The 24,597-nt window shown below is 39.3% G+C and overlaps 1 protein-coding gene across 3 annotated transcripts in view; it reads left to right on the forward strand.

Annotated features, from left to right (window-relative positions):
* The window catches only part of LRRC20 (leucine rich repeat containing 20), a 77,706-nt gene that overhangs the window by 44,467 nt on the left and 8,642 nt on the right, over positions 1-24,597 (forward strand). For all 3 annotated transcript variants that reach the window (XM_026681258.2, XM_087964099.1, XM_087964098.1), the window contains exon 4: positions 6,258-6,425. In XM_026681258.2, coding sequence (XP_026537043.1) covers positions 6,258-6,425 — 168 coding nt within the window. The remainder of the gene's footprint in view (positions 1-6,257; positions 6,426-24,597) is intronic.

Here is a 24,597-nt window from a genome sequence, read left to right on the forward strand (position 1 = left end):
GTATAAAAGTATGTATGGTGAAAGAAGTAGAAATATGTTCAGCCTAGATCAAAGCTGAAGTGTAAAAGTTCCAAGCTAAAGAAAAGGAATTATTTTCTAATACAAGTTAAAGAACTGGTGGAAGCCACCAGTTCAGATGACTTTAGAAGGAGATATTAGATGAAAGGAATGGCTCATAATTAAACGTTAACTCTTGGATTAGAGGCCCTTGCTTTGAATAGCGATCATATAAAGCAACAATAAGAACAAGGCTGATGCTCTGAATATCAGTTTTTCCAAAGGTAACTGCTTGGCTTCTGTAAAATCATTTTGCCTTTCATCTAGCCCAGTGTTCTTATTTAAAGCTAGTTAAAAAGTTATATATGTTATAACAAAGGAGAAAGTTTCCAATTTTCATCCCTTGTGTAAACTTCGCTGCTTTAGTCTGATTCTAAATCAATATTGGAATCTTATTGTATGTGATTTATCACCCAAAGTGCACCAATCATCCATATTGTTGTCCTTGGTCAATAGCAACAGGCATCTTACATGAAAAAAGGAAATGTAGCATCAAGGTTCGGACACAGGAGATTTACCTTCTGCCCTAGTAGGTGTCTTACTAGTTCTTGCTGCAAACTCCTTAATTATTAGGCAATACTTCATCTAGTGCCCTCTTCTGAACCCGGCTTATGAGAGAAAAAGTTCTGTGCTACTGTCTGGTAAATTGAAAAGTTAAAAAAAAATGAAATAAATTATATAGGAGCTTTCCTGGAACAGCAGTGTTAAGGCATGCGGCTAGGGAAATCATCCCTTTTTCTTTCTCAACTTTTTAGGAGATAGGCTAATATCCCAAGAGATAAATACATTCAAGCTTTATTTTTAAAAAAAAGGAAATGCAAGAATGTAAAAATCCCTTTTTAGTTTTAAGCAGTCACACGAAACCACTCCACAGCAAAGGATATAAAGAACAGAGTTAGTCAAATCCCCAGAGAACTACTTCAAAGAATCTTCCCCAGGAAAAATATAGAGAAATTGTAAGATTTAAGGGGAACTCTGCCCTGGAAAAGTGCCAGTTTGTGTAAACCACAGAATTACTGAATTGTATAGATTATTTAAATACCAGAGACAAAAAATATTCAACATGAAACAAAATAAAAAAATAATCTTACGCAACATTTCTAACTAAAAGATATTCTATTTATCTTTTCAGAAGTTGCCGTTTTCTGAAAGGTATTTATTTCTGCTTCAGTTATTCCTAAACTTTCCTTCCAGATCCTGTCAATTAATTCTGAAGCAATTGAAGAGATGGAACAGTTTTCCTCTCTTTTTTCAGTCTTGGCTCCGAACTATTTTTGACAAATAGCATCCAAAGGGAAAACAGGTCCTTTATGTAATAGCAAAATTTAAAAGTTGGAAAATTGGTATATGTAGACAAAATTAACAAATGAGCTTGATAATCCAGGGACAACAGGAAAAATAAAAAAATGGCAGATGAATTGAAAAAAAATACTTAGGAGTCTGCAGGCAGTGGTCAAAAAAGTCAAAATGGCATCCATGATAGTGTGATAGAAACTTCGCCCAATTTTTTTTGTGTGTGGCACTTGTGCAGACATTCCTGGGTCTAAACTCTAAACTATTAAAACCAGAAAATACCTTTAAGCGTAAACATGTATTTCATTCCATTTCATTTCATGTAATAATAGGTAGTCCTTTGGCTTCAAAGAAGACACTGTTGTGTAGTTCACCTGTGGACCCCAAGGTTCACAGTCTGAAGTGCAGAGACTAGCATAATGGAGACAGTCATTGTACATAACTTTGGGTATTATTCTGTGACACCACTCATGGGTTTCCATCAGTTATTGGTGATGCCTGTCTCTGAAGCTGATTTTGGCTTCATGGTATAGGACTTACCAATGGGTTCTGTTGGCAGCCATCGCTTCTAATTCCCTTGGTTGACTGTCACATTGATGTAGGGTTTCCTTTGCAGCATTTTTGTAGTGCTTGGGCAGATGACCTCAAGGTCTTTCTGATTTCTAGTTCACCACAGAGCAACTAGTGAGGCATATGATGGCCATCCATTCTAATGACATGTCCCACCCACCACATTTGAGCTCTGATGATCAGGGACTCAATAATCCAAGGAGGCATGATTGGAGGAACAATATTCTCAATGAATGCCAAAGATGGAATGGACAGCCTGCATGTGAAATTTCTCTAGTTTTTGATGAGTCGCCATCCAGGATTCACATCCATAAAGGAGAGAAGAAATAACTATAGATCTGTAGACTTTCAGCGTTGTGACATGTGGAGGTTGTGTTGGCTGAACACTGTGGCATGCAGTAGCCCCAAAGTTTGGCTGGCCTTGCTGATGAGTCAATTTCTTTCTCCAAAGAGCCATCACTAAAGATGATGCTTCACAAGTATTTGAAGCTGTTTACATTTGTCAGCTGGGTGACATCAACTGTTATTTTTGGTTCTCTAGGGTTGGTATTTGATGTAGGTTAATAAAATACTTCAGTCTTATTCAGGCTGATAGGCTGAAGAACATAGCAGCAACTGAGAATTTGTTCAGGATCAACTGTGGATTGCGGTCTTTTTGCACCAGGAGTGTGCAGTTGTCAGAAAAAGGTTTTCTTGAATGACTATATGGATCCAGTGCTTTGACCCAACCCTTTCATGTATTACATTTAATAGAATACATTTACTCCTGTGTTCCACTTTGGTAAAATTGCAACCCTACAGCAATTTTGGAAACAGCGATTTTTGATATGGCTCTTGGGGTCACATTTAAGTAGATGTATGAAATTTCAGAGTATAAATTGGATCCCATCCTCTGGCACCAAGTCATTGCTATGTGCTACCTCCACTTCACTTTTAGAACAGAGGGTAATGCCATCTCTTTTGAATGGGAGCAGAGAATGATGAGATTTTACCTAAGGACAAGCACTCATAATTCTTGTCCCTTCTATTGCAACGCACAAGCAATGAATGTTGGTGTGGTCTGCTGTCGAATGGCAGATGAAGATGTTAAAAAAGCAAGATTAACTTGCCCAAACAAGTCTTTATATTAGATGATAATGTCAGATCTCTGGTCTGAGTGATGGTATTTCACTTGGTAATAAATATATGGAAATACAGTATATAGAAATGATATGATGGCTTTTGATAGAAGCAGTGGTGGGCTTGGAATAACTTAACCGGTTCTCTGGCTGGGTAGGTGTGGCTGGTTAGTCATGTGACTGGGTGGGTGACGTCACTCATCACAACCAGCCCCAGCTTCCGGCCATTCCCCTCAAAGGCAGAGGTAGGATTCAGCCGGTTGGGTCTAATCCCACCACTGGCTGGCCCCGCCCCTGCCTATTTTTCAGCTTGCTTTTTGGCAGTTTTCAGGCCATTTTGGGGGGCCGTTTTTGGCCCAATATGTGATCATGTGATTGTGTACAGCAATCATAATTTCAAAAATCGGATTATTTTGGGGAAGGGTCCATTGTTACAATCACTAAGTGACGGGTTGTAAGTCGAGGACTATCTGAAAAGCATATTTTAATGTTTCTAACTCCAAATATTTTGGTTGTGCTTTAGTGAGAGCTTTCCTTACCACATCCATTTATGCCACAGAGAAGGTTGGCTGTCTTATCTTTTAGGCAGATACAAGTGACTTTTTCCTTCTTTGGACATAACACTTAGTGCAGGTGTGTCAAACTCAATTTCATTGAGGGCCGCATCAGGGTTGTGTTTGATGTTGGGGGAGCTGGCAGGGCAGGCTGGGTTGGGCACGGCCAGATCGATGTCACTCAGGTCAGAAGCGCTTGTGGTGGCCTGAACACTCTGCCAGCGAAAATGGAGCTTGGGAGGGATGCCTTTCACTGGCAGAGAGTTGCGGGAAGCCATTGCAGTGGGAGGTCAGCGTCTTTATCTTTAGGCCACCACATTGATTGAGAGTTCAATCCTAGCAGCAACATATCTTTTTCTATCAGAGCACAAAGAGAAAATATCTGCTGTGAACTTTGCATAGGTGTCAGGAAGAGCACTGGGCTAGTAAATGCTCAGCTTCATTCAGTTGCCCTGACTTCACCCTGAATAAAGGGATTAAAGGGTTGTGAACAAATTTTTAAAAGTTCTTACGGTGCCAAATCTGGCTACGGGACACCGGGACAGTCTGTCATGCCCCTGTTGGAGTCTGATTCTGAGAGGGAGGTCGAACAGCTAACAGGGAGTGGGAGTGTGGCTCCGGTGGCTGTGGAGGAAACTGGGGAAGGACACAGTCTGGCTAGGTATTCAGAGGAAAACCCAGCCCCCCTCTCTTCATCCTAGGGCACGCAGGGAAGAACAGATAAGGGAGCAACATGGGTTACGGGGGAGAAAAAAGCCCTGATTCCCTTCATTAGCTGCAGCTGGGGAAACAGGATAAAGAGGGTGTTTGCGCACAGAACCTTGCTGGAAGCAAAGCGTGCATTATCTTTGTTTGCCAAGTCCTATCTGGGTTCTGGCGTCCTCCCAACTGTATGTGTTTCGTTATCTTTTGAGTTCTGCAATTCCTTATCCTGCCCTGTCTCGTTAATTGCTGCAGCTTGGTTTGTGTTGGTTTTTATTTATAATTTATATGTACTTTGGGTTCGAACTGAATTTCTTCCCTTTAAAAAACTGTTCTTGGGAGAGTTTTTCCTCCAGCCGATGATAACTGGACATTGGAGGCCAAGTTGGAGGAATTAAAGGGTCTTTACCTACTTTTGTGACTTTGTTGCTTTTGTGCCACGCCCTGGGTCATCACACAGTCATTCTCTCTAAGCTCTAGGAAAAAGATGTTGGCAAGTCATTTTAGAAAAATGTTGAAAATTCCATGGATCTATTCCCTTAGCCACCATGAGTTCAGGTCATCCTTGAAGGACCATAACAACTAAAACATCCGTGATCCTTCCAGTTTGAATTATTTTTGATTACGCACCCTCAAATTAATGTCAGCTCTTGGTGATGATATCTTCACCATGACAAAAGGTCCCTACTTGGTCTTTCTTTTACTTCCAATAATGTATCCATCGCTACTGTAACCATAACCATCTACTATGCAGCTGCTTGTCATCTTCTCTTTCCTTCCACCTTTCCCATTATTAGAGGCTTTTCCAGAGAGTTAGGTTTTCACATAATGTGTCTGAAGGAGAATAATTTGTGCCTCCAGTGAGAACTCTGAGTTGATTTGTTCAATGATATATTGATTTGTTTTCCTGGGAGTCCACAATATTCTCAGAAGATTTCCCCAATACCAAAGTTCAAAAACATTTTATTCTGTTCCTACATTGTTTTTTCAGAATCCCATTCTGACTTCAACAGAGTGTCATAAGGAATTTGCTTGGACTGTTCTGATCTCCGTAGGTGTAGATACATGACGGCATCAGAATATCTTCTCAAGCCCTTTTATGACCATTCTACCAAGGGTGGTCTGCAGCATATTTTATGACTGCTTGATCCTTTAAGGTTGATGGTTGATTCCCCAAAGGCAGAAGCTATCTGTTATCTAAAAATATACAACTTTCCAAATATGCAGACAGAAAGATCACTCCCATTAATTTTTTTACATCAATTGCACTTCTAAAATGGTTGAGGGATAATGGGTTTAGAACAGTACATTACATCCTTCAAAGTAATGTCTGATTATGAATGCTTTAAGCACTAATGGTGTTACCTAGTTTGAGTAATGAAACATTTGCAAGAAAACAAGCAAGCTCACAGAGCACCAAAGATCCTTTGTTTTAAGCATTGTATTATAGGCATTGTATTTATTGTGAAAAATTACCTACAGTAATTACATAGATTTCTGATTAGAAAGAATATTCTTTTCTAGAATATTAAAAAGAGAGTGTGTTATCTTCCAAGATTTTATTATTATTACCTTTATTATCAGAATACAACATGTATACAATGAGATTGGCTGAGCCTCCCTTTGTGCACCCCCACATATATTTTACTATATGAAATTTTTGGAATAGGCAGTCCTTCTAAACATCCATAAATGAAGCCTTCTGCAACGTTTAAAAGTTTGTGATACCTTTTGAAATTTCAATATTTCTTCATACATATACCTAAAATGAGATCTGTTCGCTATACAACTCCTAAAACTGGGTGAAATGAACCCAAAATCTTTGTAGATACCTATTTTTCTTTATTATCTTTCTCCCATTATAATTAAAAATAGGAATATTGCCCGAAGTAAAAAAAAATGGGTGAATGATTGTAAGAGTCAATTTGCTTTTTTATTGTTTGTCCATCCTGTCCAACTGCAGAACTTAATCTGGAAGGGAATTATATTCATCACCTGCCAGAAGAGGTCCGAACCCTGTTACACCTGAGAAATATCAACCTGTCCAGGAACAAATTTCATACTTTTCCTGACCAGCTGACTTCTTTGCAGGCTCTTGAAATGATCAACCTTGAAGAGAATGAGATTACAGGTAAAAAAATATGTAGCTGTGCATTCAAGTGTCTCTTTGTTCAAACAAAATACTAGATAGATTTTTGTCCTCAATGTTTAAAATTTATAGTTTTTTTTCTTTGCAGGCAGATATTGTTTGACTTTTCATTTAATCATGCACATTCCAAAACTTATACTAAGGTTATGGTTTTCACACATAACATGATAGATTTTTTATCTCACGATATTGCTGTTTAGAAGTACAATCTCCCCTGGTGTGCCTCACTGTGCTAATCTTGTCAGAGCGTGGAAACTAATGCTTGGCAGTTGTGGTTAGTACTTTAATTGGAGACTGTTTAGGAAATCCAAGAATATTGGCCAATCTGGGAAGACAAAACAGTAGGATTTTTCTTAATATGGTACAAAACACAGACACAAAGACTGTATTGGTTTTTTTTTTACACAACACTATTTTATTGTTCAAAATTAAATTCCTATCATTTACTTCTAAACTTAATGCAAATTCTGTGCTTCTTTCTATTTTCCCACATAGCTTATTCTGTCTTTGTATTACTATATATCAGGGGTGTCAAACTCTATTTCATTGATGGCTACATCAGGGTTGTGTTTGACCTTGGGGGGGGGGCAGGGGTAGACGTGGCCAGCTGAACTGCCATTTTTCGCCCGCGATGGCCTCCTCCAGCCCTCTTCCAGCAAAAACGGAGCTCATTGGCAGCGGCACTGTGGGCGGTCCTTCGCTGTTTCCAGGGCATCCCCATGGGCCAGATCTAAGCACCCTTATTTCTATTCTTGTTTCATCTATACAACTCTATCTCTGTGTTCTATTTCTGTGTTCCAATTCCAAGGTTTGCAGCACTATGTGAGGGTGAAGGTTCATTCTCTGAACTTGTGGGTTGGTTTCTGAACGTTCCATTACTAGGCTAGGTAACATCTTCAGTGGAGTTCAGGGGATGTCGCTGTCAGTGTTCCTCTGTTTATAAAGGCTCCAGGTGTGGGTATGTCAAGTGAGGGTCTTGTGATGGATCAGGTGTGGGTGTGTCAAGTGAGAATCTTTTGACAGGTCTTGTGATGGGGAGGTTACATCATGTCATGCCCTTGTTGGAGTCTGATTCTGAGGGGGAGATTGAGCAGCTGATCAGGGAGTGGGAATTTGCTCCGGTGGCTGTGGAAGAAACAGGGGAAAGGCACAGTCTGGCTGGGCATTCAGAGGAAGACCCAGGACCACCCCCTCTTCATCCTAGGGCACGCAGGGAGGAACGGAGAAGGGAGCAACATGGCTCACAGGAGAGAAAAAGGCCCTGATCCCTTTCATTAGTTGCAGTTGGGAGAACAGGATATAAGTGGGGTGTTTGCACACAGCTCCTTGCTGGAAGCAAAGTGTGCATTATCTTTATCGAGGCTTATCTGGGTTTTGGCGTCTTCCCAACTGTGGTTGCTGTGTTGTCTTATGGAAGTCTGCAATTTATCATCTTGGCCTGCAGTGTGGTTTGTGTTGGTTTTTTTAAATTTCTAATTATCTTTACTTTGGGTTCGGACTGCATTTAGTCCCTTCATAGACTGTTTTTGGAAGAGTTTGATATCCAGCCGAGGATAATTGGACATTGGGGCCCAAGTTGGAGGCATTAAAGGGAATTTATTCTACTTTTGTGACTTCGTTATTTTTGTGTCACACCCCGGGTCATCACACATCATGTCAAGATCTGGTGGGGGGGCAGTTTTGTGGGTTGGTTGAGGGTTGGTGCTGCCTCTGGTTGGCTTTGTGGTTGGTTTGGATTCTGAGGGGTTTGTAAGCTGGCTGTAGGTCAATGTGTCTGTTGATGGAATTGCTTGTGGAGTGCCAGGTTTTGATGAACTCACAAGCATAGCAGGTAATAGTGTGGCCCAGAGGTGGCATTCAGCAGGTTCTGACCAGTTTTGGAGAACCAGTAGCGGAAATTTTGAGTAGTTCGGAGAACTGGCAAATATCACCTCTGACTGGATCCACCTCCATCTATTCTCTGCCTCCCGAGTCCCAGCTGATCGGCTAGGTATTCTTTTGTTGCCCTGCATAGGAGAATGGAGCTGGAAGGAAGGTTAATGGGGTGGGGAGGGAATGGGATTTTGCAGTAACCTTCCTCCAGGAGTAGGGTGGGAATGGAAATTTTACAGTATCCTTCCCCTGCCTCACCCACCAAGCCACACCCACCAAGCCATGACACGCCCACCAAGCCACGCCACAGAACTGGTAGTAAAAAAAATTGAATCCCACCACTGATGTGGCCTATAATTTTTGTGTTGCTCCAAACCAACTGGTGCTCTGTGGTGTCGGGGTGGGTAGAGATTAAGGATTTGGGATTGTGGCGTTTGATTGCAAGCCAGTGTTCATGGATCCTGTTTTTTAATTGACCTGATGTTTGTCCCACGTAGAATTGGTTGCAATGGTTACAGTTGATTTTGTAAATTACACTGTTTCTTTCATCTGTCTGTATTTCGTCTTTGGTTCTGGATAATTCTTGGCAGAGTGTGGCTGTGGGTTTGTGAGCTATTGTTATTCCTAGGGGTTGGAGGATTCTGGCTGTCTTTTTTGACATTCCCCTTTTTGTACGGTAATGTTAGTTTTTCCGTGGTGGTTGGCTGCCTGTTGTGTCACAATATGAAGTATTTTTGCTGTTAGGGAGAAAGACATCAAACAGCCGTTTCTCTTCTGCTTTTGTAGCACTATGTTTTCTTTTCTTAACTATTTCTTTTCTCTTTAAATATCCCCCCCTTCCATGCGGACTAGGTCTTTAGCTCTCATAGCCAATCTCAGTTCATTTGCACGTGAAAACCGTTTTCATTCCTCTATAAACTTGCAAATTGAGTTTCTCTCTCCCCTCCCCACCAGTATTCACAATGGTCTGTTTATGGACAATTGCAGAGGTGGTATTCAGCAGGTTCTGACCAGTTCAGGAGAACCGGTAGCAGAAATTTTGAGTAGTTTGGAGAACCGGCAAATACACCTTTGACTGGAGATTTTACAGTATCCTTCCCCTGCCACGCCCACCAAGCCAACCCACAGAACTGGTAGTAAAAAAAAATTTGAATCCCACCACTGGACAATTGTCTGTTTTGTAGAGCTCTGCACTGGGTTGCTGTATGCCATGGATTGTTTTCATTTTCAGGCTTGGTGACTTTTCAGACTCTGGTCATGCTCTTTTCCTCCCCTCCATATTGCCAATTGCCCAAAGTGTTTATAGCCAGCACACCCTTAAAAGTGGCCCACAAGTTGTCCCCCCCCCAAAAAAAAATGCAACCTGCAAATGCCAAAGATTCACCTCGACTTGATCTCCGAACTTCCTAACCTTTGCAGATGGCTTCTGTTTCCCTTTATCTTACCAGATGTATTCGTTTTTCAAATCCATCATCTTTTCACATCAGGCGTCCAAAATATCTGAGCTTCGGCTTGCATAATTCAAAAGCATCTATTATCTTTCCTACGGTGTCCTGCTTTCACAGCAAGAAAATATATAAAAAGCACGGCATTGATTTTTTTTGTGTGGGGGTGGGTGTCCTTTGAAATACCTTTATTATGATCTGGTTGAAATTTATCCCCATTGGGGTTGATCTCTACTAGTTCTCTAGTCTAGTGCATTGTCCAATTTGATTTCTACTTCAGAAAAGCAAAACCAGTAAAAGTACATTCTTCCATGCAGCCATTTTTGTTTCTTTCAACAAACATGGATTTCTTACAGTAAACCACATATTACCTGATAAGTTTTTACCAGCATTAACACATTTAAATTTTTTTTCCATCTCTTGGGCCATCTTTAGAAAATGTTCCACCAAAATACACAAATTCATCTGCTTGCTTAAGCCTAAACTATCAAAGGGAAGTGGAGTCATGGAACCCAAACAATTACCGAAATGTGCTGCAGACCACACTAGAAAAAATACCCATAATCTTGAAAGCCAATACAGTAACTAAAAAAGGAAGATTTGAGAAGCAATCAAAGGCGAAATCGATTGAGTAATTGAGTGTACTCAGGTCAATGCCATTCCTTAGCAGCCGTATAGATTCTCTCCAAGATGGTCTGTCTTCATCTTGATCTTTTAGCTCTCTCTGTGGTGCATTCATTACTGTCATAATGGAGTTCATCCTCCTTGCTGCACACCATCATTTTCTCCTCTTTAACTTTTGCCAACTTTACGGGCTTCTCAAGAATGTTCACCTAATGTTCTTTCATTTCTCAAAGGTGTTCATCTATGTGTCTAGGATACGTCTATTTGACCCTGCTCATTTGGGCCTTGAATGAAAATTCTCAATTGATACATTCATGACCTGTTTCCATATTTTCATCGGTCTTCCCCAACACCATACCTCTGGCACATTTAAGGCTGTAGCTAAAAAAAAACCAAAGCTCGGTGTTACTCAAGCATGCTACTAGCTAAAGTTTCTGATTTTCTCCAACAGGGAAGAGAAATTGAGATGGTTATATTAATTGCCGTTCCTTATACTGTATCATAGAGATCACAGACCAAGAAATTCAGTGCCAAATCAGCACACTCCAAAATTGCTCTCAATTATGTCTCTTATTTCTTTTCCAAACTGGAAATAAAATTGGGAGGACAGCATAAGATGACAGATCAGGGACACATCCTGCTTTGTCTCCCTCAGTTCCAAAAATTAGTGGGCAGAACTACCAGAACTTCCTGTTTCCGGCTTCCGGTGGGCCCCCAGAGCCCGGCAGAGGCAGTTTTGGCCTCCCAAGGGTCCAGAGGCTTCCCTCTGGCCTCTGGGAGGGCGAAAATGGCCTCTTCTGGGCTCTGGAGGCCCACCGGAAGCTGCAAACAGGCCCGTTTCCAGACTTCTGGGAGGGCCATTTTTTGCCCTCCCAAGGATCCAGAGGCCTTCCCTGGGCCTCTGGGAGGGCAAAAACAGCCTCCCCTGGCCTCTGGAGGCCTACTGGAAGCTGGAAACAGGCCCGTTTCTGGACTTCCAGAAGGCCCATTTTTTTCCCCTCCCAGAGCCTCCATGAAGAGCCTGCACTTACCTGCATCGCATGGAGACTCCTGGGGTGGGGTGGGCGGGGCCAGCCAGTTGGTTGAAATACCAGTTCTGCGAACCAGATGTAACTTTAACATACGGTTCACCTGAATCAATCTGAACCGGTAGAATCCCACCCCTGGTGGAATATGAAATCCTTTATTACAACTCTGATTGATCTATCTGTCCTTGCCTTTTCTTGCAATATGTGCTCTAGGGCTATGTGGTGCTTCAAATTTGGTCTCCCAAGAGTAAGTACTTCAGAGAACACAAAGGTACCATCTATTTGTACCACCTTAAAGCAGCTGCATCTTTTTCTGCAAGAGTGTAGCAAGGCCCACAGCTGCTTTAAAGTGTTGCAGCGATTTCCCCTTCCGCGCCATTTCTTTTTTGTGCGCGCATGTGTGCAGTCAGTCTCACTTCAGGTCATGACCAAATCAGGTTGCGACCGAAGTCCTGGAACGGATTACAGTCGTGACCGGAGGTTCCACTGTAGATATAGATACAGATTAACAGAGTTGGAAGAGACCTTGTAGGTCAGGGGTATCAAACTCACGTTGTTTATGGCAGCGTCTCATGATATATTGGGACTTTTTTCCCCTTCACTAAATCAGGCGTGGCCACTCCATGATGCATCTGGTCCACAGGCCAGGACAGTCTGTTGTAGGTCACCTAGTCCAACCCCGTATCCAAGCAGACCTTACACCATTTCTGACAAATGGCAGTCCAATCTCTTCTTGAAAGCTTCCAGTGGTGAAGTTCTCACAACTTCTGAAGATGCTACATTTGAATTCCTGCTGTGGCCGAAGCATTTTCTGGAGATCTAATCGGAAGCACTGCATAGCCTTAATATGTTAATGACATCTTTTGTATGTCACTATTCACTTGTAATAGTTCTAGTCTGCTTCTGTTTTCATTTATCACAATCTTGGATTCAAAGAAGAAGCATGGTTAGTTTGTACTTAGTCTGCAACTGTGCAAAAATCTGTAATGGGTAGCAACAGAAAGCCCAATATATCTGGATAAATCCAAAGATCCCTCATTATCTTACACTTAGGCTTTGCTAATGTGTGGATTTACCTGGATGTACACATTATACTAAATCAAAGCTCACCTGAACACATTTTTTCTTTTAGAGCCCTTGAGAGAATGTAGCCTCAATTTCCCATCTGGGCTGTAATTAAAGGCTCAGGAAGAAGAAGAATGTGAATTGTAAAACAATTTAAAGATTGCAATTACTAAAAGATAAAATAAGTCAAGAATTCTGGCTTTTGGAAGAGTAAAATAGCCTCTGAAATTAAAAACAGGTGATGGTTTTAATTCCTCCCAGACAATTCTAAGTCAACTAAAAGACAAATCATTTCATATTCAGAACCGCAGTTATAGACCGAGCTATTATGATGGGTTATAAACTAACCATGCTTCTTCTTTGCATAGAGGATTCACCTCTACAAAAACATCTGGTAATATAAGTTATTTTGTTTGTTTTATTTATGCATATAGACAACGTACAAATCTTGGATGATTAATTGCATCAAAGTTTAACGATTCCTTGGTTACCTGGTGATTTGAGTCAGTTGTTTCACAATTGTACCATATCACACTTAAGAAACAGTTTTCAGGCAGAAAACACATCTATATTGCAAATGAGTAATATATTTACGTTTCCAAATAGTGCCTAACCATCTTTCAAAGAAATATCAATTACTAATTTATACTGTAGTATGTGGTGGCAAAGTTCAGTATTTACATTGGCAGTGCCCTGTTGATTTTAGGCATAGAGATTTTTATTTGGCGTGTTTAATGTCTGCATTTATTCTGATATTCAGCAACAGCTCCAATATTGCATTCAGTACAAACATAGAGGCATCACACAAGCTGAATGGACATCACTGCCTATTATTTTGAAATGAAAACCTAAATTTTAAAATGCATATATTCCAACAAAATTGGCAGAATCATTGAATAGAAAAGCCTTTTTGAACTTGGAAGCAAGTAAAAAACAGGTTCTGAGTTATCTTTCCCATATTTTAATTTTTTTTAATAAATGACAGATTGCTGTTCTTATAAATAGCTCCTTGATAAATTTGCAATCCATTGCCAATAGTTTAACAAAATTCAATCTATTTTGGAAATTCTTATCTTGTTGCTATTGTAATGGCACTTAATTCAAGCAGTCTTTTCTAAAAAGTAATGTTAGATTTCATTTTAAGTTAATACCAGATGGCAAAGCTGAATAAAGGCATATTCTATTAACTATACTATACCAAAAAGAGGATATGATTTCTGTATTTCTGGATTTTTGATAGCTAAATATGCATACTTAATAGGCACTGATTAACTTACCAAGAACTGGAATGGAGGTTAGTTACTTTCTACATTTTTAAAAGTTTGTTCATTTATTTGCTTTAACATACAAAAGAAAAATAATTAAAAGAAAAGCTAAAAAGGAAAGAAAAAGAGAAGGAAGGACATATTTTAACCCTACAAAGTCAAGTCATTTTCTCTCTGGCTTTAAACCTTAATCACAAAAATTACTATGGGCCAGTTTTTGCATTATATGTAAGTAAATCATGTTATTTCTTTAACCCTATTCTTCCCAAATCTATATTGAGAAACTTATGGCTATGAAACAAAAATGAACAATATTTGTACAGGCTTATATGTCAAGTATTCCAGAGGTGGTATTCAGCAGGTTCTGACCACTTCTGGAGAACTGGTAGCGGAAATTTTGATTAGTTCGGAGAACTGGCAAATCCCACCTCTGACTGGAGATTTTACAGTATCCTTCCCCTGCCACGCCCACCAAGCCACACCCACAGAACCGGTAGTAAAAAAAATTGAATCCCACCACTGAAGTATTCCAAACATCATTATATATTTCCAGCATAACAAAATTGATAGCCAGACCCTTTAAAATGTTATCTAAGATGTCTAATATATCAGAAAAATATTCTGTTGAATTATTGTAACTTGGAGGCTCAAAAATATGTTTGGTGTGTAAGAGTGAAAAAAATAACAATTATTTGAACAAGTAATTATACTTGTTTTATATTAAACTCCATGACTGTAGCATTTTTAATGTTTACCTATTAATCAAATCTTTATTGAAAAACATAAACTTTGTCATTAAAATGAGGAAGTAAGGATATTGTGAACTTTTTCCTAACTGGATTAAATACTTTTGAGATAAAAAATGAGAGAGATGGGTGAAAGAGGGGAGGGAACTATCTTACCTCATGAAATATATCTTAATAATACTATTGTGTGAATCAGAAATATTTTCATTTCCAGTAATTCTGTTTCTTTTGTTTTTTTTATTTGATATGTTCCTGGTTTATAAAAAACTGGGACAAGCATCTCTAACTTTCTCATGTCTATGTCTTCATTTATGTTATTATTCATGACCAGTTTCTTTCACATTTTATGTATCATTTTAAACTTAGAAATGTTGTAGTTTTTCCTCAACTTTCCAAGTGTTTTGAAAATCATAAGACAAATAAGAAACTCTTAGAGCTTTCTTTTTAGCTTCCCTTGAATTTTTATCTGTAGACTGGAGGCAAGAGTAGCGTAGAATAGAATAGAATAGAATAGAATAGAATAGAATAGAATAGAATAGAATAGAATAGAATATATTTTATCAGCCAAGTATGACTGGACACACAAGGAATCTGTGGTACAGAAGTTCTCATTATACATGCAAAATAACAAACTAATAATAATCATAATATTAGAGTAATAATAATCATAATAGTGATACCAATAAGAGAAGGCAGTAGAACAGAGAAGGATAAAAGTAATACAGGCTTACTTCATAAGAAAATATCCTTAGGCATAAGATTGTCATGCCCTTGTTAGAGTCAGACTCTGAGGGAGAGGAAGAACAACCGAAAGGGAGGGGAGGTGTGGCTCTGGAGGTTGTGGAGGAGGCTGGGGAAGGGCAGAGGCCGGCTGGGCAGTCAGAGGAAGAACCAGGCCCATCCCCTCTTCATCCTAGGACATGCAGGAAGGAACGGAGAAGGAAACAATTTGGCTTACAAGAGAGGAAGCGGCCATGATCTCCCTCATTGGTTGCAGCTGGGGAGAATAGTATATAAGAGAGACTGTTAAAATACAGCGTTGCCAGAAGCAAAGCATGTGTTATTTTGGGCTGAAGTTATCTTGGTTGGCGTCCTTCCAACAGACTATGCCTTGTTATCTCCTTGAAGTTGGTAATTACTTATCCTGGTCCATTGTGGAAACTCCTTCATTGTAGCTTGTTTTAGTTTTTTATTTCACCACTGTCTGCTCATTAAGTTCGGACTGTATTGCTTTCTTTTGAAGACTATTTTTGAATAAGTTTTTATCTTCAACTGAGAATTATTGAACAGTTGGCCCAAGTTGGAGGCATTAAAGAACATTTATTTACGTTTTGGATTTTGTTACATTTGTGTTACACTCCGGGTCATCACAAATATAGTGCTGTGGGAATTAAGTGTTCAGCTGAGTAAAGGCATGAAGAAAAAAACTCTGTATTTAGTATTTTTGGCATGCAGTGCCCTATAGAGCTATCCTGTGGGGAGGAATTGAAACAGTTTATGTCCAGGATATGAAGGGTCTTTCTGGTTTGTGCAATATACAGATCCTCAATGGAAGACAGGCTGGTTGCAATTGGTTTTTTTTCCTGCCTACAATCCTAACTATCCACTGAACCTTGTACCTGTCCTGTTGGGTTGCTGTCCCAAACCAGACAATTATAGAAGTACAAATGACAGACTGAATAATTCCACTATAGAATTGCATCAACCAGGATTAATATCATTTATGTTTTTATGTAGAAAGCCCCAAGTGAAAAAGCTTTAAGTATTCTTTTTTTTAATTAACTGAAATGCTTATATCAAATTTTGATCAGGTTACAAATTCAGGCTTTGTAAATGCTGATAAAGACCACCTGTGTGGAAAAAACAAGTATCCTTACAGGCAAGGTTTGATAGAAATCCACTCCAATTTTGTTTACTAATGGTACAGCAGCATTGTTTTCCACCTTGCTGTCATGATTTCTATTGCAATTGCCAGTTCTATTAAAATGCAACAGCTCAAAATAATTAATGCTCCAGCTTTTTCCAAGAACCCTGTTGTGATTTGAGCCATCCACTGCTTGTTCTTGTTCTCATTATTGCAAGACGAGTTTTGCTCTCCTGATGCGATGCTGCTTCATTTGCCGCCCAAAACGAGTAATGGATTTACACAACAAGCAGATATGAGGAAACTAGTCTGAGCCATTCTGTTTATGTTTAACACTCTCTGTATGGGAGCAAATATTTTATTAGTACCAGAGGTGGTATTCAGCAGGTTCTGACCAGTTCTGGAGAACCGGTAGCGGAAATTTTGAGTGGTTTGGAGAACTGGCAAATCCCACCTCTGACTGAAGATTTTACAGTATCCTTCCCCTGCTGCGCCTACCAATCCGCGCCCACAGAACCGGTAGTAAAAAAATGTTCAATCCCACCACTGATTAGTACAGTGTATGAAAAAATACCACGGATCCAGTAATCCAAAAAAACCTGTCTTACAGGTATTGAAGTTCAGTTGCAGAGCTGATTCTAAAAAGGCAAGGAAGGATTTTTTTTTTCCTGAATTCTAGAGGATTCAGAGAATTTTCTAGATTTCTAGAGAATGGGACTGACTATGGAACTTTCATATTTCTGGAGCCACTTTGTTTTGGTAAGCCATTATTCAGGCACAGATTGATTAGAGCAGGGGTCTCCAACCTTGGCAACTTTAAGACTTGTGGACTTCAACTCCCAGAATTCCTCAGCCAGCTTTGATTCAAGTCCACAAGTCTTAAAGTTGCCAAGGTTGGAGACCCCTAGATTAGAGGTAGTCCTTGACTTACAACCATTAACTTAGAGGCCATTCAAAGTTACAGTGACACTGAAAAGGGTGATTATGACTGGCCCTTGTTATTATAACTGCAATATCCTTGTGGGCCACATGATCAAAATTGGGGAACTTGGCAACTTGCATGGATTTATGATGGTTGCAGTGTCACATGATCATCCTTTTCCACCTTCCCAGTCAACTCCTGATAAACGAGGTCAGTGGGCGGAGCCAGATTTACTTAACAACCATGTGATTTACTTAACAATTGCAGTGATTCGCTTAAGAATTTTAAAAAAAGAATTGTAAAATCGGGGGGTGGGGGGACGACTCATTTAACAGTCACTTTCCTTAGCAATGGAAATACTGGCCTCAGTTGTGGTTGCAAGTCAAGGACAAGATATCTCCAGTCTACAACACAGTCCTTTCAATAGTTCCAAGAAGGCTCCCCACCCATTTGCCACTACTTCGGTGACCCTGAGGACACAGATAAACCTCCGGGGGGCCCCAAAAACTCTCTAAAAGGATGCAAATGACCAGGAGTGTCTACAAGGAGTATAAATCCTTCCATTCCCCACCACCCAGTCGGAGGTGAAGAAGCTTCTTGGATGACAAGTGAAAACGTCTTAAAACAAAAACAAAAAAATCCAGTTGCCTCCTGAAAAGGCACCTTTGGGACAACCATGACCTGGATGACTGAGAATCTCCATAGATAAGTCAAGGACTACCTTGATTGATATCAGCCCTTCAAAGTTGATCAGTTCAGGAAGCAAACTCCATAAGAAAATGAAAACTATGTAACAGAATCCTCAAACCTAATTGGTTTTCCCTTCATTTCCTCTTATACCCCCCAAAGAGTCAGAGAGAAGCCAGCTAGAGCAAATTCCTAATACTCCCCCTATTTCCTGAACTCAGAGCATGTTTTTTGCACATGCTGTGATCATCTCATTTTCTGAATATTTTCTCCAAGGTCTTCTCTGTAGTCCCTACAATTATGTCCCAGTTCTTGAATTTTTTTCCACTATGGGTAGAGTCACGTCAACCGAGTTGAGCTGAGAATTTACTGGCCAGATGCCCTTCCTGATGCCTACACAGAGTTCACAGCAGATATTTTTTCTTTCTGCCCTGAGACAGAAACATCTGTTGCTGCCTAGGATAGAACTCTCAACCTTCCAAATAGGAGGTGAGCGTTTTCACTTCCAGGTCACCATGCCGCTAGATAGATAGATAGATAGATAGATAGATAGATAGATAGATAGATAGATAGATAGATAGATAGATAAGATAGATAAGATAGATAGAAAGAAAAAGAAAGAAAAGAAAAGAAAAGAAAGGAAGGAAGGAAGGAAGAAAGGAAGAAAGAAAGAAAGAAAGAAAGAAAGAAAGAAAGAAAGAAAGAAAGAAAGAAAGAAAGAAAGAAAGAAAGAAAGAAAGAGAATTCTTTATTGGCCAGGTGTGATTGGACACACAAGGAATTTGTCTTGGTGCAAATGCTCTCTGTATGCATAAAAGAAAAGATACATTCATTAAGAGTCAAGAATCATCAGGTACAACACTTAATGATAGTCATAGGGTAGAATAAGCAATCAAATCATACTAGGAAACAGTCAATATAAATCATAAGGATACAAGTGACAAAGTTACAGTCATACAGTCACAGATGGGAGGAGATGGGTGATAAGGAGTGATGAGAAGATTAACAGTAATAGTAGTGCAGACTTTGTAAATAGTTGAACAGTGTTCAGGGAATTATTTGTTTAGCAGAGTGATGGCTTTCGGGGGAAATGTCCCAGTTCTTAAATATTTCAATCAAAGGTGGAATCAATTGTTTATTCATTTAAGCAATGTTCAAACAGTGCTTAAACTCATTTTTATGAACCTCGGAAAAGAAGTGAGGATGGACAATGAATCAGTGGTCAAAGTGGTAATTTCCCCCCACAGGACAGTGATGCAATAATCCACTTTGCTGCTTCATTTACCTTGACCAATGACTATTCAACTATTGGGAGTCTGAACATTTTAAAGGTGGTGATGCATTTTGGAAATTAAAAGCACCTTGAAGCACAAAGATCTGGATATTGTGGAACAAACAAAGATGCAAGAGACTTCATAAATTTCAACAGAAAATTTAAAAACGATCTGAGCCCACCTTGATAAAATTCAATGTTTTTCTTAATTTTCTAAGACAATTTAAACTCAGACATAGAATTTCTCCTGTGGTCTGTTTCCCTAACACACTAAATTAAAGCCATGGTAGTTTTAGCTGAGTAGAATTCAGAAACCAACAATGATCCATAGTTTCTCTAGTAGATAGCACAATACTGGAGAAGCTAATAAAAGACTTGAGAGCTGCAGAACAAAGTTACAGTAACAAGAAGGCATACTCTGGGGGAATGTTGTACAGTAATACCTAATGCATTTTGTTTGGTTTGGTGTTTTGGGAGCCCAGTTTGTCTGAGTCAAGATAGGAACCTTAAAACCTGGGCTACCAGATATGGGTTGCAATGTCTGGGGTGGCCTCTAGGTGGGAGCACAGAGCGAGACTTTTGTGTATTTTTTCTTTTACCTCCACTTAGTGGCTTTCTGGATTTTAGCATCTACAGTTAGCCTGGGTATATCACTGGCTTTCAGTGTAATACTCCTTCCCCAGCCAGCTGGGGAATTCTGGGAGTTTAAGTCCACATGTCTTGAATTTGCCAAAGTTGAGAAAAAATCTGCCCATTAAACAAAACACAGCAAAAGAGACATCTTTTATACACCACGGTTGAAAAAGAACCCAAACTAACAATAAAACTGCGATGCAGTTGGAGGACCATTTGCTGTGGAAAGTAGACGATTACATTTTGGGTAGAATTGCACTGCTTTCAACTAGGGGTAAGAAAATCAACTTGAGAAAGATTGAGCATTAACTTGAAGTGGAATTTCTCATGACGGATCTTCAGACTTATCTTTGAGATAAATCATAAGGATACAGGCAACAAAGTTACAATCATACAGTCACAGGTGGGAGGGGATGGATGATAAGGAGTGATGAGAAGAGTACTATTAACAGTAATAATAGTACAGACTTTGTAATAGTTGAGCAGTGTCGAGGGAATTATTTATTTAGCAGAGTGATGGCTTTCGGGGGGGAAACTGTCCTTGTGTCTAGTTGTTCTGGTGTGCAGTGCTCTATAGCGTTGTTTTGAGGGAAGGAGTTGAAACAGTTTATGTCCAGGATGTAAGGGATCTGTAAATATTTTCACAACCCTCTTTTTGATTCATGCAGTATACAGGTCCTCAATTGAAGGCAGGTGGGTAGTAATTGTTTTTTCTGCAGTCCTAATTATCCTCTGAAGTCTATGTCTGTCCTGGTAGGTTGCAGAACCAAACCAGACAGTTATAGAGGTGCAGATGATAGACTCAATAATTCCTCTGTAGACAGGGGTGTGAAACTCATTTCCTTGAGGGCTGCATCAGGGTTGTTTTTGATCTGGAGAAGGGGGCGGCTGCAATAGCCTTGTGCAGCCCTCTGCCAGTGAAAATGGAGGTCGGGGGCCCACACTTTCACTGACAGAGAGCTGCAGGAGGCCGTCACGGCTGAAAATGGGGCCTGGGGGAGGACTTTTGTTTTTGCTGGCAGAGGCACCATAAGCTAGTTCTTCACTGATTCCAGGGCGGCTCTGCGGGTCAGATTTAAACATCCTGTGGGCTAAATCCAGCCCACAGGCCTTGAGTATGACACCCCTCATCTAAGACCATATCCAGTATGACTGATTTTTTTTAAAATGTATATACAAAGTGTTTGGTAAACAGAGAGAGAGAGATACAATCCCTGCAGATTTTACTCTGCTAGTTGTTGCCAACTGTAAGGGGCCTTGCTCATCTCCATTTCAAGGCCAGTACTCTCCGAAGACATTTCCACGGTCATGTGGTTAGCATGACATCACACAGTGCTGTTATCTTCCCACCGAAATGGTACATATTTATCTACTCCCATTTGCATGCTTTCGAGCTGCTAGGTTGTCAGAAGCTGGGACAAGGAGGGGAACTCACCCCTTCACGTGGTGCTCAGGTCTCGAACCTAGGCTGATGGCTTTCCAGCTGACAAGCCCAGAGACCTAAGCACTGAGCCACTGCACCACCCACAAATTGTCTGGGGTTAGATAAACGTATTAGGGATTAAAGTAGACAAGCAAGATAGAACTTTTTTGTGTTCATGGGCTTGTTCGAAGCATCTGATCTATTCCATACATTTCTATAGAATTAATAAATAATCTCAAAATCTTTTTCTTGAAATAATGAATTGGGTGAAGAAATCTGAAGGTTTTTAATATTTTTATATTTTTAATGAGAAATAATCCATTGTGTTTTCTTGTCTTCTCATAGACCCTCACCCCCATAAACTGTCATAACAAGGAAGAACTCACGCTCCAAGTAGCACAAGAAATTAGTGAATTCTCCAGAGTGATAGTTACATTTATTTCTTTTGGATTGTCTGTCGCATTTTCTAGTATGACAACTCCTGGAGGACCCATTGCTTTCCCAAGCATACTTTTTCTCATTAGTAGACCAGAAGGTTGGCAATTACATATTCAGAGGGAAGCCATGGGTCTTGGAGAATAGATTCTGCTGTCATCTTTATCCATATACAGGTAATCCCTGACCTACAACCATTCTTTTAATGAGAATTCACAATTACAACAGCACTGAAACATTGACTTATGACCAGTTCTTGTATCTATGACCATCACAGTATCCCTGTGGTCACATTCCTCAAAATTAGGGCATTTTGGCAACCAGCATGCATTTACAATGTTTACAGGTCATGTGATCACCATTTGTGACCTTCCTTGAGTCAACCACATTCTTGGCTCCAATATATAAAATTCCAATGGTCATAGGAAATATTTATTGATTACATGTCCATTCAAACTTTTTCCCAAGATCCTAATTTTATTGCCAAATTCTAATCTTACCACAGCCTTGAGAAGAAGGTTGAACCAAGGGGAAATGAATTTTCATAGCCAAGGAGGACTTAAACTTGTTTTCCTCAAACTTTCTTCCAACACCTTAATCGCTGTACTATACTGTCTATCTCTATCTAGTGACGTGGAGCCACAGAAACATGTGACATCTGTTCCTCTATGTCAACGAAGGCTCAATCATCCAAGCGAAAACTATCTAAAAAGTGTTAAATCATGGCAACTGGACCAAAGTTTGTTAATCTGAGATGTTTTGTTTGTCATCCAAATAACTTCATCAGTCAAAATAAAAAAATAGTTAGCATATGTGAGTTAGTACATTCAAATGGCTTTCTGATTCTCTGCCTAACTAATTTTTTATTTTGACTGATGATATTACTTGGATGAGTAACAAAACATCTCAGATTAACAAACTTTGGTCCAGTCGCCATGATTTAACCCTTTTAGATAGTTTCGGCCTGGATGATTGAGTCTTCATTGACATATTGAAGTACATTTTGGAGAGAAACCCCTGCATTTGGTGAGGCATTCCAGTGACTCTGGCTCTCTGCCTAATTTTTTATTTTGATGAATTAAGTTACTTGGATGAGTAATGAAATATCTCAGGTTAACAAGCTTTGGTCCAGTTGCCATGATTTAACCTTTTTAGATAGATATGATCTATATCTTTACTATTTATGCCCTACGACGACCTTTCTTAATTTGGGAGACATATACTGTCTCGTGCATAAGTGCACTATTGTGCCTACTGTCCCTGTCCTATTGTCTCCAATTATTAGTTCCTATTTCTTGTATTTAAACTTACATTTATTCTTGTTTCTGTTATATTGTAAACTTTTGACAAATAAATTGTTGTTGTTGTTGTTGTTGTTATTATTATTATTATTATTATTATTATTATTATTATTATTATTATTATTATTATTATTATTTCTCCCCCGCTAAACAACTCTAACCTGTTTCCAGCTCTGTCTTCCTGATTTCCTATTTCAGCTTTGAAGGATACTTTTCCCCAGAGTCTTCTGTTTTAATGTGTGTTTTTTTGAAAAAGAGCAATAAAAGGCCACCCATAACCTGTCACTTCCCTTGACTCCTTTAACTTTAAAAAAAAAATTCTGCAAGAGTCAACAAAACACTTTGAATGACTCCTGCCCTTAAATGATTTTCCAGTTTGAGGGAATAAAGAAAGCTTCTTTCCGAAGTTGTCCTCTGACCTGAGAAAACTGCTAAGTCCAAAGTGGGGGCTGGCAACATTTACTGCCATTGAAGTAAAAAGAAAGGCCAGTCTTCAAATATGAGCAAAAGGCCAGGTATTTTAGCTTTGCATAAAAGCAAGGATGTTTAATTTTAATTCACAACTTTATTTGTTCGCCACCTTTTCTATGGAAGTTTTCTCTAATTGGGTAGAGATGGCTGCCCTAAAAATAAAAGAGTTCTCATTTCCTAGCAAAAAGCATTCCTATTTTTGAAAAATGTTGATATTCAGGGAGGGGGAAAGATGCATGCATATCTCAATGCAGGATTCCTACATGATATCCCTGAGGGGAAAATCTCATAAATGTGCAAGTACGCATAATGTATATGCAAGCAATCCCTTAAAAGATACATAGAACCCTTTGGCTGACCTTGGGTAAGATAGCCATGCTTCAAAACAGTAATGTTATTAATTTTACTTTTTGATCATTGTTCCCACCCACCCTCTCTTTCATGTTGAAAGAGAAACTCAGCAATAGTTTATAGTTTAAAGTCCCTTTCCGAAATAAACGCAGTTTGTTACAAAAGCAAGCCCCAAATCTTTAAATATTTTAAAAAAACAGATTTAAACATTATTAACTGTCTTTATCGTAATACAGTCTAAAATAGTAAGATGGCGAAATGTTTCCATAATTATATAATTAGGGACCTGTGTTTTTTCTACAAATTGCTCTAGCTCACTAATGAAAAGGCAATAATAGGAAATTGGCACTGATTTTTTCCCCTTATCCCAAAAAAATATTACTACCAAATGCCATTTGGGGATTAAGCCTGAGATCTATGCTTGTTTATTTCTTTAGCAATATGTATTGTACCTTTATTTCAAATTATGTCTACTGTTTGCAAACTGGTGGGGGAGAATTGTTAATCCTAAAAGATAAATCATTTAAATGCATAAGCTTTTTCCCCCACGATTATTTCTTTCTTTTAGCCTAGTTTACAATTCTGGGATTATTATCTAGTCACCCATTCATGGAATTTATCAAGTTCCTTTTGTTTAATACATACTACTAGCTTAATTTAGATCATTTCTTTGGTGTAAAAAAATCCTCAGAAAGGATAATAACAAGTAGGATTTTTAGAACAGATTGTCTATACCACACTGATAAAGC

Source organism: Notechis scutatus, chromosome 4 (assembly GCF_049901735.1).
Source record: "Notechis scutatus isolate UNSWTSFEM ecotype Mainland chromosome 4, rNotScu1.2, whole genome shotgun sequence".
NCBI classification, from domain to species: Eukaryota; Metazoa; Chordata; class Lepidosauria; order Squamata; family Elapidae; genus Notechis; species Notechis scutatus.